At 39.8% G+C, this 16,838-nt stretch overlaps 1 protein-coding gene across 2 annotated transcripts in view; it reads left to right on the top strand.

Moving 5' to 3' along the window:
• VCAN (versican) overlaps positions 1-8,513 on the top strand; it is a 150,121-nt gene extending 141,608 nt beyond the window's left edge. For both annotated transcript variants that reach the window (XM_019532324.1, XM_019532325.1), the window contains 3 exons: positions 5,066-5,210; positions 6,590-6,772; positions 7,362-8,513. In XM_019532324.1, coding sequence (XP_019387869.1) covers positions 5,066-5,210; positions 6,590-6,772; positions 7,362-7,492 — 459 coding nt within the window. In that variant the 3' untranslated portion in view covers positions 7,493-8,513. The remainder of the gene's footprint in view (positions 1-5,065; positions 5,211-6,589; positions 6,773-7,361) is intronic.
• Positions 8,514-16,838: the final 8,325 nt, after the last annotated feature.

A 16,838-nucleotide genomic window follows, 5' to 3' on the forward strand; every position in this document is an offset into this window, starting at 1 on the left:
TTGACTTAATTTCCATTTCCATCAATAGGAGTCTTTCTATTGACTTCTATTGGCTGTTGTCTCTCTTTTTCAAAGCATGTATCCACACTGTTTTCATGCCACACCTGGAAGTGCCCTGTCCAGTTGTTCCTGCTCTGCACATGCAGGTTCCCACAAATGCAGCAATATTACCACCTTGGAGTGGGACTGAGCATGCACCCTATTCTCAGGTTCTGTCTAGGGCATGCGTATTGCCACAAGCAGCACAAAGTTAAAGCACCTACAAAATTTGGCACATGGAAATGATTGGCACTTCATAGCATCACTTCTAGGCATGACACAGATACAGTGTAGATGTCCTGAATGAGTACAGTGGCTAAGTACACAGTCACAAAGCCTGAGACTGAATTGATTCACAGGTTAATCTAAGCTGTGTAGATTGAAGTGATAACCAAGTGAACAGACATTCACTTATGCAGCCACATGCTTGTAGTGGCCCAGGCCAGAACTCAGGGAGTGCTAGAGCATGCTTTCCTGCTTGGCTGGAGCAGACAGCTTGGGCCAAACCTTCCTGCCCACCCTGAGAGGGGGAAAGAGGTTGTAGGAAAGGTGCAAAACACCCTGGGATGCTGAGGAACTGTGAGTTGACTTAAATCTGGAGAGGATCTGGGGCAAAAGTTCCATAAACCAGTTTAACCTAATTCAGTTGTTTGATTGTCAAATTGTGGTTTGGATCATTAGCAGAATTCATAGGTATTAACAGGTATTAACTTGGCAGGGGTCACAATGTGAACACTTCTGCTATGGCCCCCTTAATAAATGAGCACAAGCATGTGTAACAAAATGGTCAAATGTGGTATAGAAACATGTGAAGAAGTAGTAGTTAAGTCCGATACTACATTCATACAGGCCATTTTGAAAGTGGTTTATGTGCACTAAACTTCTGTTGTGTTACAGATTTGAACCAGTTTCCAATCACTTACATCAGTTTATGTGTAATTTCTGTCTGTAGCCAGTGAAACAATCAGCAAAATGCCTGTTTTGAATGAGCACTGAGAAAATCCACAGGATCACAGTGGATGTGTCTACATGTTGCTCTATGGCACACTTTGGCGACATATTGATTATGTGGGTCTACATGTGATCGCTGGCTATGTCGCTGTAGTGGTGCATTGCCTGGCTATAACATGCCACTATGGTGACATAGTTGGTGAATCTCAGCATGTACTGCCCATATGCCACAGTATGGGCAGCTACTGTCCTGTGTTTAATACTTTCCCCGGCCAATTAGTAAAACTTGGCGCAGTACTAACATTGCCATATAGCAACATGTAGACACATCCTGTCACTCATACTATGCCTAGACATATCCTCCACATACACACCCATTTTTGGCTTTTGCATTACTTTGCATTGTAGAGCTGTGCTGTTATTACATACAGGGTGATACAGGAAGTCCTTTATATTACAGATCCCTGTTTTTTGCACATTTGCACGTCATGCTCAGCTACTGTGCTGGAGGGATTTGCTTTCCCGTATACCAGCTGTTGTGAAATGCTGAATTCTGCTCCTTAATCCTGGGTATGTCTTTTGCCAGTGATGCTGAACACTAAGATGCAGATGGAGAAATTACCTTAGTCCCACTTATGAGTTGGTACCAGTCATAAATTCAGTACAACTCAGTTCAAAATATTACAGTTGAATTGCTTAGATAATAAAAACTCTTCTGGCTAAGATGACATACTGTAGTAAATTGATGACATACTGTAGTAAACATGAAGCTTTTTAATAGCTTGCTTCACCATAAGATATATGCTATTCATGTGCGGTTCATTAACTTTATTTCTAAAATGTGCTCACAAAGGCACCCAGTTCTGGTTACATCATAAAGTGAAAAAAAGCTAAATGTTTATGGCATATATAGGACAAGGTCTGGTCAGAAAAAATACAAGTGCTGAGTTTATCTATAAACATTGGGGTACTGTGTAATTTCGACCACACAAGGGACTGATTGCCTGGTTAGTATCTGGCATTTATATGTTCTTCAAGAGAGTTATTTTTATCCTTTATTAAATTCTTCCAAATCTTTCCTTTTTTCTTTTTAAAGTATATACATTTTTTTTAAATATACCATGCTGAAAAATCTAAAAAGATGTCTCCAGTGCAGAAAGATGTATCTTTAGTTGTTCTACTAATCTAGAGCCCAGGGTGAATCCAGATGTGGGGAGAAAAATTACCCATATCTGCCTACTGCAGGGTTCCCGTGTCTTTTCCTTTAAGCACCTGGATTAAACAGATTTTAAATATGGACCAATTTCTGCATTTGTACTTTTCATCCTCAGTTGTCATGTAGGCAGACTAAATTCTCCACTTCAGCATAAATTTCGTTATGTATTAATAATTTCAGACTGTATGAATGATCTTAAGACCCAGTTCTGAAATAAAATATGTATGAGTTGATTTCATGCATGTAGCCTCATCAGAATCTACTAAGAATCATCTCTGTGGAGATATTTCTAAGATCAGGTTCAGATTTATCTCTAAGGGCATGGCACCAGGCAGTGCTGACCTGAGAAGCGTGGCATGCATTTCACGTGCAGCAGTCCCTGAACCAGAAATAGCGTAGCCTTCTTAGTCAAGCATAGGTTACAGATGCGTCCATTGTACTTTCTAACAGCACAATACTGCTTCTGATTTGGAAGGTAGTGCACATAGAGCAGGCATTGCTTGCCTCAGCATGGAACTGCCTTCTGCTATATAGATATCCCCACTGGGCATGCTGAGCACAGGACTGCTGCCAATATGCACTGACTCCCACCTGCTCCTACTCCACACACATCAAATGCCAAAAAACAGATGTGGCTGTTATTAGAGGAAAACTGGGTGTTTGATAGCCAACACACAAGAGACAACAGCCTCAGAATGACACTGGGTGCATGCCAAACAGTGAGTACTTACATTTGTGGGTTTATAACACCTGTGAAGCACCGTCCCTACCATGGTTGAAGGCACTGTTGATGTGCCTCTTTGTCTTTTTGGCTTAGTTACAGACTTAAAATTAAAAAAGAAAAAATGAAAAGTAACAGCCAGTCTTTCTGTTTGGTTTGTTCCAGACGGCATATAGAGGCTATGATTTCCTCTGTCTGTCTCTCTTAATTACCTTGGTTAAAAGCAGGAATGTCTTGTTTTTTTTTTCTATACGAGTGTGTATCTAATGAAAAATGACTTGCAAAATCAGGTCTGATGCAGGAGAAAGGAGACCAGTAAGATTCCCTTCACCCTGTAGGTCTGCCTAATTGTAATTTAGCACATTCTGACCACTGCATAAGAAAAGCTGGGTAGAAACCAGGCACTAAAACACAACTTCTCAGCTGTTTCAAGCTTGTTTGGTGATGCTAAAAATAATTTCTATTTGTGGCCTACTGTGCCAGATTGTACTCATTGCAAATCCACCATTGCAAAATCTTTTACCAACTTTGCTGACGGTAGGATTTGGCTTAACAGTTCAAAAGGTAAAAGGACAGTACATTCCCCCTGCAGAAAGGTTGATATGTCCCTACACACAGCCTCATCAGAATCTATTAAATATCATCTCAGAAGAGCCTCTGTGAAGCTCTTTGTGAGATCAGATCTAGATTTATCTCTATGGTCATATCTGCATGGCACAATGCATTGATGAGCTGAGAAGTGCTGCATGTACTGTCATTTAGTTTCCAATATCGCTGTTTGTACAGGGTGCATCTACATGTGCAATTAATACAAAGCAATAAAGTTCAGTGCAATATGCACTGTAGTTTATTGCTCTTGGGTGCTGCATTTACACCTGCACTCAGGACTGCAGAACATTGAGCCATCTTGGCGCAGCCTCAGCTGGCAAAGGGTCAGAGCGGGTCAGCTTGCCAGCCTGGGCTGCTTCAGCCTGGCTGGCAAGGGGCTGCAGAGGGGCTGGCTGAGGCACAAGAGTGCTTCAGTGCAGGAGCTGCCTGCTGGCTAGCCCCACATTAAAGCACCCTTGTGCCCCAGCCAGCACTATCAGTGTCTACACGTGTGTTGCTGTGCAGTACTGTATTTACAAGTACTAACCTATGGCGGTGTTTATTAGTTTACTGTACCCTAATAGGAATGCATGTGTAGACGTGGAGACTTTACTGCAAAACTAATTAGGCAGCTCTTCAGTAAATATCTAATGTATATGCACCCACTGTACATGTCTACATGTGCACAGTTACTGCACAGTAACCGACAATTACTTCACAGTATGGGTGCGTGTCTACACATACATGCCCATCCTGCTCTGTAACTATGGTGATTTATGCCAACTCGGGTATAAATTTTCTACTTGCATGATGTTTGTTTGGTGCATCATGCAGTTAGCAAATTTGTGCTTGAGTAGTTACTGCACAATAAGGTACATATAGATACCTTACTGCACAGTTACCTGTGTGTGTGGATTGATTTGGGACCAACTTTATTCCCAAGTCTGTCCACACACAGCTTTACTGTGCTGTAATATGTAAATGTAAATGCCAGCATAAAAACTGCTTACTGTGCAGTAAGTTAGTGTGCAATAAATGCACATATAGACACACCCACTAAGTAGCACCTTGCTCAGTGACTTACTTGAGAGCACACAGATAGTCTTACTGAAATAAGAACATCAAAATCTGACTCATCTGGTGCAGTTCATTGTGACTGACTGACAATAGCAGTTGGACATGTATTACAATGGTAGACATTTCATTATTGGTTTGTTGTAATATCTGCTTGTCTAGTTCTAGAGAAAGCATATTTGAGAACCTTAGGCCACATTTCAGGTAGTCTGAGTAGCTCTATTGATGACATCTGAAACCAGTTTTCACCAGCTGAGAATTTGGCTTGATAATCTTTTTTTTTTCCCCACTGACACATTCAATTAACTGAAGCAGAAGTATATTATACATCTGGTTTTGTTTAATTTGTACTTCAGTGCCTAAGTTAAACTATTGAATTCACTCCCTTTCAGAGGTAATATTATGTGACCTGCTTTAATATGAATGTAAGCATATCCTGACTCTGTGAATAATAACTTTGCTCCTTGTTTCTGCAGCAATATGAAAACTGGCGGCCAAACCAGCCAGATAGTTTCTTTTCTTCTGGAGAAGACTGTGTTGTTATAATTTGGCATGAGAACAGCCAGTGGAATGATGTACCATGCAATTATCACCTTACGTATACCTGCAAGAAAGGAACAGGTAAATATATTACCTGAAATACATCTCATATCTTAAATTCCTACTTTACAAACTTAAGACAGCAAATTCTAGATGATGTCTGGCATAAAGGACGTTCAAATGTATTTGTATCAAAAAGGCAATAATAATCTGTGCCCATATTCTGTTTGAAGATAACACAACCATGCTCTCTTTCCCATCTATTGTGCTAAAAGGAGAAATAAAGTACCCAAAGGACCTCTTGCATACTGGCCATTTCCAAGACAGCTTCTCAACACATATGTTCTTCAGATCTCAACACAGCTGGCTTACACCTATTGGGTGGGCCGGCAACTTTTTTTCCACATGTCAACAAATATTACCAACTCCTGTTCACTAGATCTCACCACCAAAAAAAGGGTGTAGCTTAAAACTGGAACAAATCAATTTCTACTATTACGTGGTTTGTTTTTCAGTTTCCAGTTGAATATATTTTCTCACAATCTGCTAGTGACCAGGATTTATCTGAACTCCACCCCTCACCAGAACTGATGGCTTTGACTAAGTGTTACACACTTACTTACCTCCACTCTGGATCCAGAGCTCAGTATCCTCTTTTTTGTTAGGACACTCAGTTTGGAAGGAGGAGTTCTGAGTTTTGGTGACTGCTCAAAGATCTATTATGCACTTACAGGAGACACTTGTTACACAAAGAACAATTTTCCCTGAGAAAAGACACTGGGCTACAGACTCAGTTTGCCTCTTGCTTGGTTTCATTCTAGACTTCTGATGCTTACACTCTTGGCTTAGCTTTAATAGGAGGGGTAGAGGTGCGTTCCTACCCTCTTGTGTAGTAGTTTGTTGGTGAGGGCAATCTCCATAGAAGGGGGACTTACAGGTTTGAATCTCTTAAGTTTAGGAGGCCCCAGTAGTAAGATCTGGCAATTCATATGTGCATTCTCCAGCACTAGTCTACCAGACAAAAGATAGATTGCATCCTTACCACCACTGCCTGCTGAAGCTGTCTTTTTGATTGAAAGTGATTATAGTTGCTGTGCTGGGTCATAGCAAAGTTTTACCATGTAGCAATTTAGATTGTAGTGCTTCCATGCATTCCCAGAAGCCAAATTTGAGGTACCTAATATTTTGAGGCTCCTAATTTGAAGTCCAACTATGTCAGAAATGAACTTATGCATCTAATGTTATGAGTTTTGTGGCTGGTAGCATGGAGATCTTCTTTGTTTTTTTTCTTCTTTTTGCAGTTCAGCTGAAGTCTTATTCCATCCTTTTTATGTGCCTTATTTATCAATCTGAATTTGGTTTATGGTCCCTTTCCTGGGAAAAAACTAAGTGAAGCCAGGCTTACATTTTGGAATGAGCCCTATAAACTTATGAACTTGCTTTTTTCCCTTTATTCATAGTTGCTTGTGGGCAACCTCCTGTTGTGGAAAATGCAAAGACCTTTGGAAAGATGAAACCTCGTTATGAAATCAACACCCTGATTCGATACCATTGCAAAGATGGTTTCATCCAGCGTCACGTTCCAACCATTCGTTGTCAAGGGAATGGAAGATGGGATCTGCCTAAAATTACCTGCATGAATCGTAAGTTGTCTTCTAGAGAATTGATGCTATATCAGAAACTATAGACCTACTAATGTACAGGTAAATAAAGTATAACACAGGTTTTCATAAATTATAAATTAGTTATTAAAGATTGTTCTGTTAGTGTTCTAGCCCTGCATATACAAAAGCTATGAAGCAGGCCTCAGAAATGAATGAAATTGTTTATTTTCTCATACTTGAAGTATTTGCAAGTTTTAGTTCTATAATCAACAAGATTGGAAACTGACTTCAATTTTTCTTGAAGTGAAAGCTAAGATTCTCACGTAATCACTTAACATAAGGAACATTAAAAAATCAATATGGTAAATTATAGCAATTACAGTAAAGCTGAATTGTCAGCACTTTTTTAGAATCTAAGTGTTCAATAGATTGCATTTCTGCTGATGTGCTTCTGTATGTAACATGCATATACTATCAGTTACCCATTTACTTACCCTTTATTAAACATTAATGAATGGTACCCTAACATAAAGTATAATGGTACTATTTATTAGCCATTTTGAAGTTCAGATTGAAGAGTTTGTTTTGTTTCTTTTTCACAGTTTTCTTTTTTGTTCTCCCTTTACAGCGTCCACATACCAAAGGACTTATTCTAAGAAATATTACTATAAACATTCCTCATCGGGAAAGGGAACTTCATTAAATTCATCAAAACATTATCACCGCTGGATCAGGACGTGGCAGGACTCAAGGCGCTGAATGCTAAATGGTGAATGGGGGTATTCACCATTTCAGCCAAAGTCCTAACTTACTGTGCCTTTTCTATCACTTATAGGAGTATTATTGAATCATTTTGAAACTATGGACTCCAGTATTCACAACACATTTTGCAAAAAAATTTGGTGTTTGTCAGAAAAGTGAGAAAGGAAAAAAAAAAGAACAAAAATTGGGGGAAACCATTTCCAGCCAGTCAGGATGGTTAGCTTTCTATATGCCACCAGCGGGGGACCATGGGGTAATGTAAACCAGCCAACTGCAATAGTTAAACAGCTCAATTATAGCACCAATGAAAATGTAAATAAGATGATTTAATGATGTTTAATTGTGTGTTGTTTTTAAAATCCTGTATATAAAATGAAAAGTCACATTAAGTTCAGGCATATTTATGGTTATATGGCCTCAGAGGTCTTTAATCATGATTAGGTTGTTGAATGACTTTCACTTAGGCTGGAAATGGTTTCAATAATTGCATTGACTTAAAAGATATTTTTAGCAGGTGAAGATAAACACAAATTACATGACATTTTTGGACACTGCCATCCCCTTTCAGAGATAAAGTTTGTGTCCAAGAGATGCAGAACTTAGAAGTAGCACATAAAGTGGGATCAAGCCTGATGTAGGGACTGCAATGTGGAACTTTTCCTGCTCTCCATACTGGATTCATCATTCATGAGAAAGGACTGAATGGAGGACTTATATATGACAAGGAGGGCCTGTAAAAATCAAAGTGCTAATACATTAACTCTCTCAACCAGGGCCATTTTTTAAAAATGATTTTTACAACACTAACCACAGGTCTATGTTACAGGTCTCTGCATTTTAAAATGGAGATAGACCTAGGATTTGGGGGATTTTTTTTTTTGTAAAAAACAAACAAAAATCCAAAAAGTAAATAATTTTGTATATATAACCATTTTTTAATCTTTTTTATAAAATAATGAATGTTTGTGTATGAATGCTGCAGCTGTGAAGCGTACATAAATAAATGAAGTAAGCCATACTGATTTAATTTATTGGATGTTATTTTACCCATGCAAAGAAAATTGGAAGAGTTCAGTAGTTTATCGTTAGCCCCTGACCTCCACTGATGCACTTGGAGCCACAGTTCAAGTCAACTAGTTCCTGGGTGAACAATTTAAAAAAAAACAAAACAGGATTATTTGTTTGAAATGAAAGGGATAAAAACTGTGCGACTAATAGAAGCATCAGAACCATGGCTTTCTAAAAAGAATTGTGTGCACAAAAAGATGATAGATTGTTGTAGATGCAGTGTATGTGTAGGAATTTTTCTGTTTTTTTAAAACCCATTCAGCTCTGTCATTGGCCTGAACATGTACAGTAAACGTAGATGGTAGTTTTTAAAATAAGATGGTAGTTTTTAAAATAAGCCCTCCACAGCAGGAACCATATTTCTTTGGTATTTTCTGCAAAGCCCCCGCACACTTTTGGACACTGTAAAAACAAAAAAAATGATAAATACCCTATCATACACTTTTGGGGTAATTAAAATAATATAAATAAAATTATGTAGGGGACTCATTTATTATATTGGTGGTAGGCAAAAATGATGAAGAGTAGCAAGTAAAAGGGAAAAATTAAAATACAATTAACATGTAGGAGTTTGTGCTAGATTGAATTGTTCATAAAGTAAATGTGCCATAGCTTCTTAGCAAATACAGTAGTTCAGTTGCAAACAGCATCTTTAAGAAATTCCATTGACTGCTACATCCAGTGTAACTTGACGTTTGTGCGTTCTTCATGGCAGTACACCACTGTGTTGACCTGTACATTTTTTCCTCCTCTACAATGCACATAATACTTTTCTCTATTTATATTATCTTGTATAGTGTATAATGTGAATGTCTGTTTTTGTGAATGAAAGTCTAAATCTTTGTAACTTTTATATCTGCTTCTGTTTCACCAAAGAAACAAGGTTTTGCTATACTGTGACTTGTCTTGTTATTGCATGTCTTCCAGTTTAAATCTATGCAATTTTTTATATGAGTAGTGTTAGATTGTCTAGGGTGAACAAATGCTGGGTTGTCTAAATCCACAGTTATTTGAGAGGGATATGCACCTAATCCAATTTCTAGCAAAGTCAAGGGAGTCATTTGATTGAACTTTAACAGAAATTTGATTTGATTTTAGAGGAGTAGCTGTTAAGGATTTTTGGACTGTGTTTTAAAATCTACATCATATACTTTGAAGCAGTTTATTACATATACACATCAGGACTTGGTTCATAATATATATAATATATTACATATTGCTTCTATATTTAAAAGATACAGAATAGAAAATAGGTTATGAAACTTTGCCAACTTTCCTATCATATGTATAGAAAGCCCCTGCAGATTTGTTTTTTTTTTAGCTTCCCTACTTTTGATTTAAATTAAAGTTGGAAGGTATTCAGAAGCCATAGCAATGGTAGTTTGAAAAGACTTGGTAGACAGCTTAGGGTGATTCCTTTCAGTCATATTGCTCACAGTAAGATAGGACTGGCACCACATATTAAGAAACCCAACCCAAACCATATTTGTTTGTTTAGAATGTTAATCAAACTTTCTTCAACTCTGGAGATCTAATTTAATTCTGATTTAGACCCAAATGTGAGGTTAGTCAACCCATACAGCACATCTGTTCACATCACAAAGCCACCAGGAAATTAGGTCTAATTTTATATACTTGTTCATGTCTATCGAGAGAAATCAGAGCTTCACTGAAGTCAGTGCCATTGCTCTGTTACTCCTAGAAGCATGAATGCAAAGCCATAAAAGTTTATTAAGATCTAAATAAAGGAATAGGAGATGATATCAGAAATGTGAATCAAGATTTTAAAATCCACATTTCTTGGCCCCCTCCCGTTAGCTACCAAGTTAGTCCAACAATCTCTTGAGCTTTTTTTCCTTATCTGTTTCTGACGGAGTCTGTTGCAATTTTTTTCCTCAAATAAAAATAAGTTAGGAACAGAATCAATGCACCTATGTTCACATTCATCCAAGATGCTAGTTTCTGTTTTTCCCATGTACTTGCTCATTCTGTGTATTTGCAATTCATACAGAAGCTGAGGAGAGCTGAAAAGGCAGATGTTAAGCGTAAAATTTGAATGTGTGGGAAGAGAAACAAATCCATTGCCTGTTTCGTGTATTGCAGGCAGGCCTAGAGATACTTGAACCAATCTGATGCCTGTGCATAGAGCCCCAGATACCACAGGCAATGGAGGCCCAACAGTCTACCAACATGTATGCATAGCAAGTACTATTCCGTGCACCTTTTTGTCCCCTTCTGATATTGCCAGCACATCCTGAATGAGGTGGCATTGGGTTTCATTGTTGCAGAGGGTATGTTGGGAGGGAAGACCCTGGTAGCTGCAGGCTGATCAGCCTAACTTCCATCCTAGGGAAAATCCTAGAAAAGTTCATCGAGGAGTCTATCTGTGATAAGGTTGCACTAGGTAAGATTCTGAATGACAGCCAGCATGGCTTCGTCGCGGGCTTACCAACCTCATCTCCTTCTATGACCAGGCAACTTGCCACCTGGACATGAGAAAGCAGGTTGACATTGTATACCTTAACTTTCAAAAGGCCTTTGATCTAGTAATCCACAATGTCCTCGCGAGAAAATTGGCAGGTTGTGGGCTTAACTCCAAGACAGTCAGGTGGGTGAGAAACTGGCTGCAGGACAGAACCCGGAGTCGTAGTGAACAGATGTGTCATTCTGGCAAGAAGTGAGAATCAGTGACCCGCAAGGGTCAGTGCTCAGTCCAGTATTTTTCAACATTTTTATTAATTATTTGGACATTCGGTTAAAATGCTCACTGGCCAAGTCTGTGGATGACACCAAGTCATGGGGGAGCATGGTCACACTTGAAGATAGGCTACAGATATAGGCAGACCTAGACAGGCTAGCAAGTTGGGTGGATTGGAACCTGATGGAGTTCAACATTGCGAAATGTAAAGTGCTCCACGTTGGGACGAGCACCCTACAGGCTTGGCAGCACCAAACTGATTAGCACCACGAATAAAAGAAATCTGGGGGTAATAATAGAACATAGTATGAATATGAGCCAGCAGTGCAATGCTGTAGCCACTAGGGCAAATAATACTCTGGCATGCATCAATTGATACATCTCCAGCAAAACCAAGGAGGTGATTCTTCTGCTCTACTCAGCACTGGTGAGACTGCAGCTGGAGTACTGCATCCATTTCTGGGCACCACACTTTAACAAAAATGTGGCCAAGTTTAAGAAAGTCCAAAGAAGAGCAACCTGTATGATCAGAGTCTTAAAAGGCAAGCCATACGAGGAAAGGCTGAGGGATCTGGGACTCTTCCATCTGAGGAAAAGAAGGTTGAGAGGAGACCTGGTAGCAGCTTACTGCTACACTAGGAGAGTACATCAAGGACTCGGTGAGCAACTGTTCACCAGGGCACCCAAGGGGAAAACCAGGAGTAATGCCCACAGACTCCTGGAAGATTGATTCAGGCTCAACATTAGGAAAAACTTCTTCACAGTCAGGGTGTCCAGACTGTGGAATAAGCTCCCTCCAGAGGTGGTGCAATCACCTACCCTGGAAATCTTCAACAGGAGACTAGACAGTCACCTTGCTGGGGTCACCTGACCCTCAGTTATCTTTCCTGCTTGGTGCAGGGGGCTGGTCTTACAATCTATGAATCTACACCGCTACATTAAGCAAGAGGAAACTACTATATATTGCAACATAAATTGAAAAGTTTTGGCAAGATCAACTGTGTGACAAACTATTTTCATATTCCTACTCTACTTTCAATATGAGGCAGAAACTTTAGATGATAATGGATAGCTTCCTAAAATTAGACCCAATGGAGGCACATAAATTTGCATATGTGGGGTATAGATACTGGAGATGAGTCCAGAATATCCATGCAGATGGGATCTCCTTCAGTAGAAGTAGAGATAAGAAGTAGAGCTAGATGAATGATTTTAGATAGGAAGATTTTTGTAGGAAGCAAAGATAGATGAATGATTTTGGATAAAATTAAATCCTTCACTAAAAACTTGAACAGAAGACCAGGAGTAGAAAAAAATGAGCTAGTACTCCACCAGAAATCCTGCTTTTTCAGTACAGGTGACCCTCGCCATTCATGGGGGATACGTTCCCGTGATCCCTGGTGTCAGTGGTGGGAGCCTGGAGGCAGCAAGCGCGGAGCTTCTGAGGAGCTCCGGTAAGTGTTTAAAGTGTATTTAAAATGTGGTTTTGGCGTTCACAAATATTTGAAACCACGAATGCTGAACCCATGAATACTGAGGGCTTCCTGTATGCTCCAAAATGGCCAGCAACAAGAAGTTCAGGAAATCTAGTAGTAAAGTCTTCTGTTCCAACATTTCCAGCAGAAACCTACAGACCCAAATATACAGCTAGGCAGAATTGGCTACTTTTTCTTTTTTTGGCAAAGCTTTTTAAAAATTGTTACCAGTTGTGTTCTCACTGGTCAGAGGAAGGAGAATCCAATGGCTGGGGCAGCAGTATAGGATTCAGAGGGCTTGGATTCACTTCACTGCTTTGCTTTGGAGTTCTATGTCAGCTTAGGAAAATCAGTGCTTCTCTCTATAGCTCAGTTCAATATCTGTAAAAGGAGGATGCAAACCTTTCCCTACCACATAGGGGTGTTGTGAAGATGACTACATTCAGGACTGTGAGGCACTTAGGGCACTCATAGGGGCCCTGGCAGTTACAGGCACTTACGGCACTTACAGGCACTTACACATGGAGGGATGCTGCTCTGACCCACTGTAAATCCAGTGTGTCAGAACAGACTCAATTAATCAAATCTGCTGGAGCTCAGAAATTAAAGCGCTCCAGCAGTCTTCAACATTGTGTGTATCAGTGTCCCCATGTTGAAAACTGGCAGTGGGGTGCTTTGAACTAAAGGTCATCCTGCCGCTGCTTTTTTCAGTGGGCACATTTTTTTTTCAGGAACACTGATACACATGATGCTAGCTAATTAAAGCACCCCCCACCTCACCTCCCAGAGCGTATCTATAAATTCCCTTAGATTCTACAAATGCAGGGGCGCTAGACATATTTTTCATATATGAATTTGCAAAATCGACTTTTAAATCTCATAAAAATAAGCCTTCAAAATTCATGTTTGAAAGTTTCAGCATAGTTACTATGGCACACACATCAGTGGCAATCCCAGCTTTTGGCAAGAAGCAAGAAAGAGAAGGCTTTTGGAGAGAAGCAAGAAATGCAGCCTCTTGTAGACATCCATATATACATTTACAAAGACACCCATACATACATACACACTCTCCCCACCATAGGACATTAGGTCATTCATTGCCTCTATATACTGACTAAAAGCAGTCCTATTGTGATGGAAGATCAATCATTTTTCTTCTGAGTGATGTCCCAAATGGAAGTGATTTATGGGTGCTCTTATCAGCATGATTAGGTGCTGGGAGATGGGGAGTGCTGGCTGCAGTAGAGGCAGTCCTATGTGTTGCAACAGCCCAGTGTTCTGAGGCTGGAAATACTGGTATCCAGAGCATGGTGGAGTTTAATCATCTCCCATGTTATATCACCCGACATTGGGCCCTCTTCTGGCTCTAACATTGGTAAGGACACTGAACATTATTTTCATTGCTTCCCCTACCATTTGTGGGGATACATCAGACTTCCTAATAGGTATTCATGGAAGGAACTATATAATTCTATATAAACTAGAATTTTTTGTAATAAGAATCAGGTAAATGCGTTTTAGGCACAGGGTTGTTCTGGGCTATCACTTGGCCTATTCCTTCACAAAATCTGGAAAAAATTTATGGACTGCTTTTATATTCTTCCTACAGCATCAGTGGATAAAAAGGATAGCTCTTCAATTTCCATAGCCATGGGACTTATAATAAGACAGAATGCCTTTAAAAGCCAACAACAAATGCATAGGCATTTCCCTTAAATTGACAGGGCTCAGCTGCAATGGTTTCTAGGAGTCAGAGCTTTAAAAGCCTGGCAGATCTGAGATTCCAAGGCAACCAGGAAAGCTGAAAGACTACCAAATATGTTCTAAAATATCAATTTGAAGAGGGAAGGTCTAAGAACGTGACTTCCTTCATTTCAGGCTTGCATTGTGTCCTGTGTGAAGCTGCCATAATTTTGTTGCTGTTGTAAGTTTTACATTTAATTTTGCTCTAAGTTTTTTGTAGAAAGAAAGTTGTGGTTTCATGAGAACTAAGAAGTAGTTAGGCAGAGGTCTTGTCCCTCGTCATATATCTATCCCTTGTTCTCTTTTACATAAGCCTGGGGTCCTGATCAGAATCTCTTAGAACAAATCCTCCAGGCCTTTATGGAATTCCATTAACTTTGGAATCTGTAAGCACAGAATATTTAATGCTACCAGATCTAAATGCCAGTTCATAGCCTTAGTGGGTTATACTTTCTTTGACTGTTGAATCTTGACTGCAAAACCAGAGAATTGCACACTTACCTTTATTCAGTTATATTACTATAGCTCACAATAAAATATATATAGTAATATATTATATTATTCTTTGCATTTCAGTAATTCATAAAGACCTTAACCAATATATTCTTTGTCACTGTTGACAAACTGATAGAAAATATTTAGTTTTGTGATTCACTCTGTCCTAGCATTGGCACTGTTCTACTGTGGGCCCCCAGGCAACCATATGTATCTTTTCCACCCCATCCACAAATATGAAATATGGTAAGATGTAGAGATGAGATATGGTATGAACCTGAGTTCACAAAAAGGTTCTACTCCCTATATATCTTATTTAGTGAGTTACTCTATAAGGTATATATCTACTCTGCCTTCTGTCTGTCTTCAAACTAAAATGGCTAACTACCTCTATCTAAAATTACTTAAGAGTGACTGGGGTGTAGGCTGTAGCCATGTTGGTCTAAAGGACATAGGCAGACAAGGTTCTTTGGGTGAATTTGATATCTTTTATTAGACGAACTTAAATAGTTGGAAGAAAGTTTTTAGCAAGCTTTTGGGTTCAAAAACCCTTCGTCAGGCTGAGGAAGTCTTTGCACACCAATTGCAGAGACTTCCTCAGCCCGATGAAGGGTTTTTAAACCCAAAAGCTGGCTAACTATTTTCTTCTAACTGTTTAAGTTTGTCTAATAAAAGACATCAGATTCACCCAGAGGACCTTGTTTGCCTTAGGAGTGACTGCCCCTTTGTTCTTTAACAGTTGCTTTGGGAAGCTGGCTCCCCTATGCACAAACATCTAGAAGGTGATATTAAGCAACTAATGCTTTTATTTAGCTGAAAGCTCTAATTTGGGAAAAGTTAGTCTAGGAAGCTCTTCAATTGGTCTCCATGCTACTCTGATCTGTTGGTTTTAAGTGTGGACCATTGGATCAAATGATTTATTTTTCTATTCTAGAACCTAATTGTCAACTGAAACCACTTAAAATTTCAGATGAAATTTTCACTATAGCTCTTGTAACTCAGGCTCCCTCTACACATTACACTTAATGTGTAATTAATGAAGCAATCATGCCTTAAGTTGTGACCAAGCTACATGTTCAACAAATTAAGCCATAAGCCACAAAGTTAGCTTTATACCTTGATTTAAATCACACCATTAATTGAATGTGTGGCCAAGTGCTCCCCTGTGGCTGAGAGCCCTATCAACTAAGGGGCTCCCAGCTGCAGGGATGCTGCCAGCTCCACAGCTGACAAGGCTTACAGTGGTGGCAGCATTGTCAGCTGCAGGGCTTGCAGTGGGAAGAATGCTGCCCCTGCTGCGAGGCTTGTGAGGGGCAGGGCTTGCAGCAGCGGGGAGGACACTGGCCCTGATGAAAGCCCCACAGCTGAAGATGCTCACAGCATGGACAGCACTTCCAGTGCTGTCCCTCACAGCAAGCCCTGCAGTCCACATCGATCACAGTGGGGTCAGTGCAGGAAATGCCTGCCCCAGTGAGCCCCATGGCTGCAGAACTCACAGCCATGGGATCCAGTGCAGGAGCCCAGGATCATGATCCTAGGCTCCTCCGGCACCAGCAGTAAGGCACAATTGGATCTAATGCATGATCCCACATTCACACCTCCTGCCATGCAGTTATGGCATGGCAGGAGGCACAATTATGTGGTTTGTGCCTTAGATCCAATCATGACTTTACCTGCACATGTAAAGAGCCCCATAAGCTTTATATAGTGGTTAACTTTAATTTTCTGCAATTGAGCTATATATCTGTCTTCTAACATTTGTAAAATTGAATGTCTTCCACATCATTTATACTTATCTGTGCATTTTGAGTGCAGAAGCAACACAGCAGGGATTTCTAGGAAGGAATTTGAAGGTACTATTATA

This window comes from Crocodylus porosus, unplaced genomic scaffold (genome assembly GCF_001723895.1).
Source record: "Crocodylus porosus isolate Cpor-Errol unplaced genomic scaffold, CroPor_comp1, whole genome shotgun sequence".
NCBI classification, from domain to species: Eukaryota; Metazoa; Chordata; order Crocodylia; family Crocodylidae; genus Crocodylus; species Crocodylus porosus.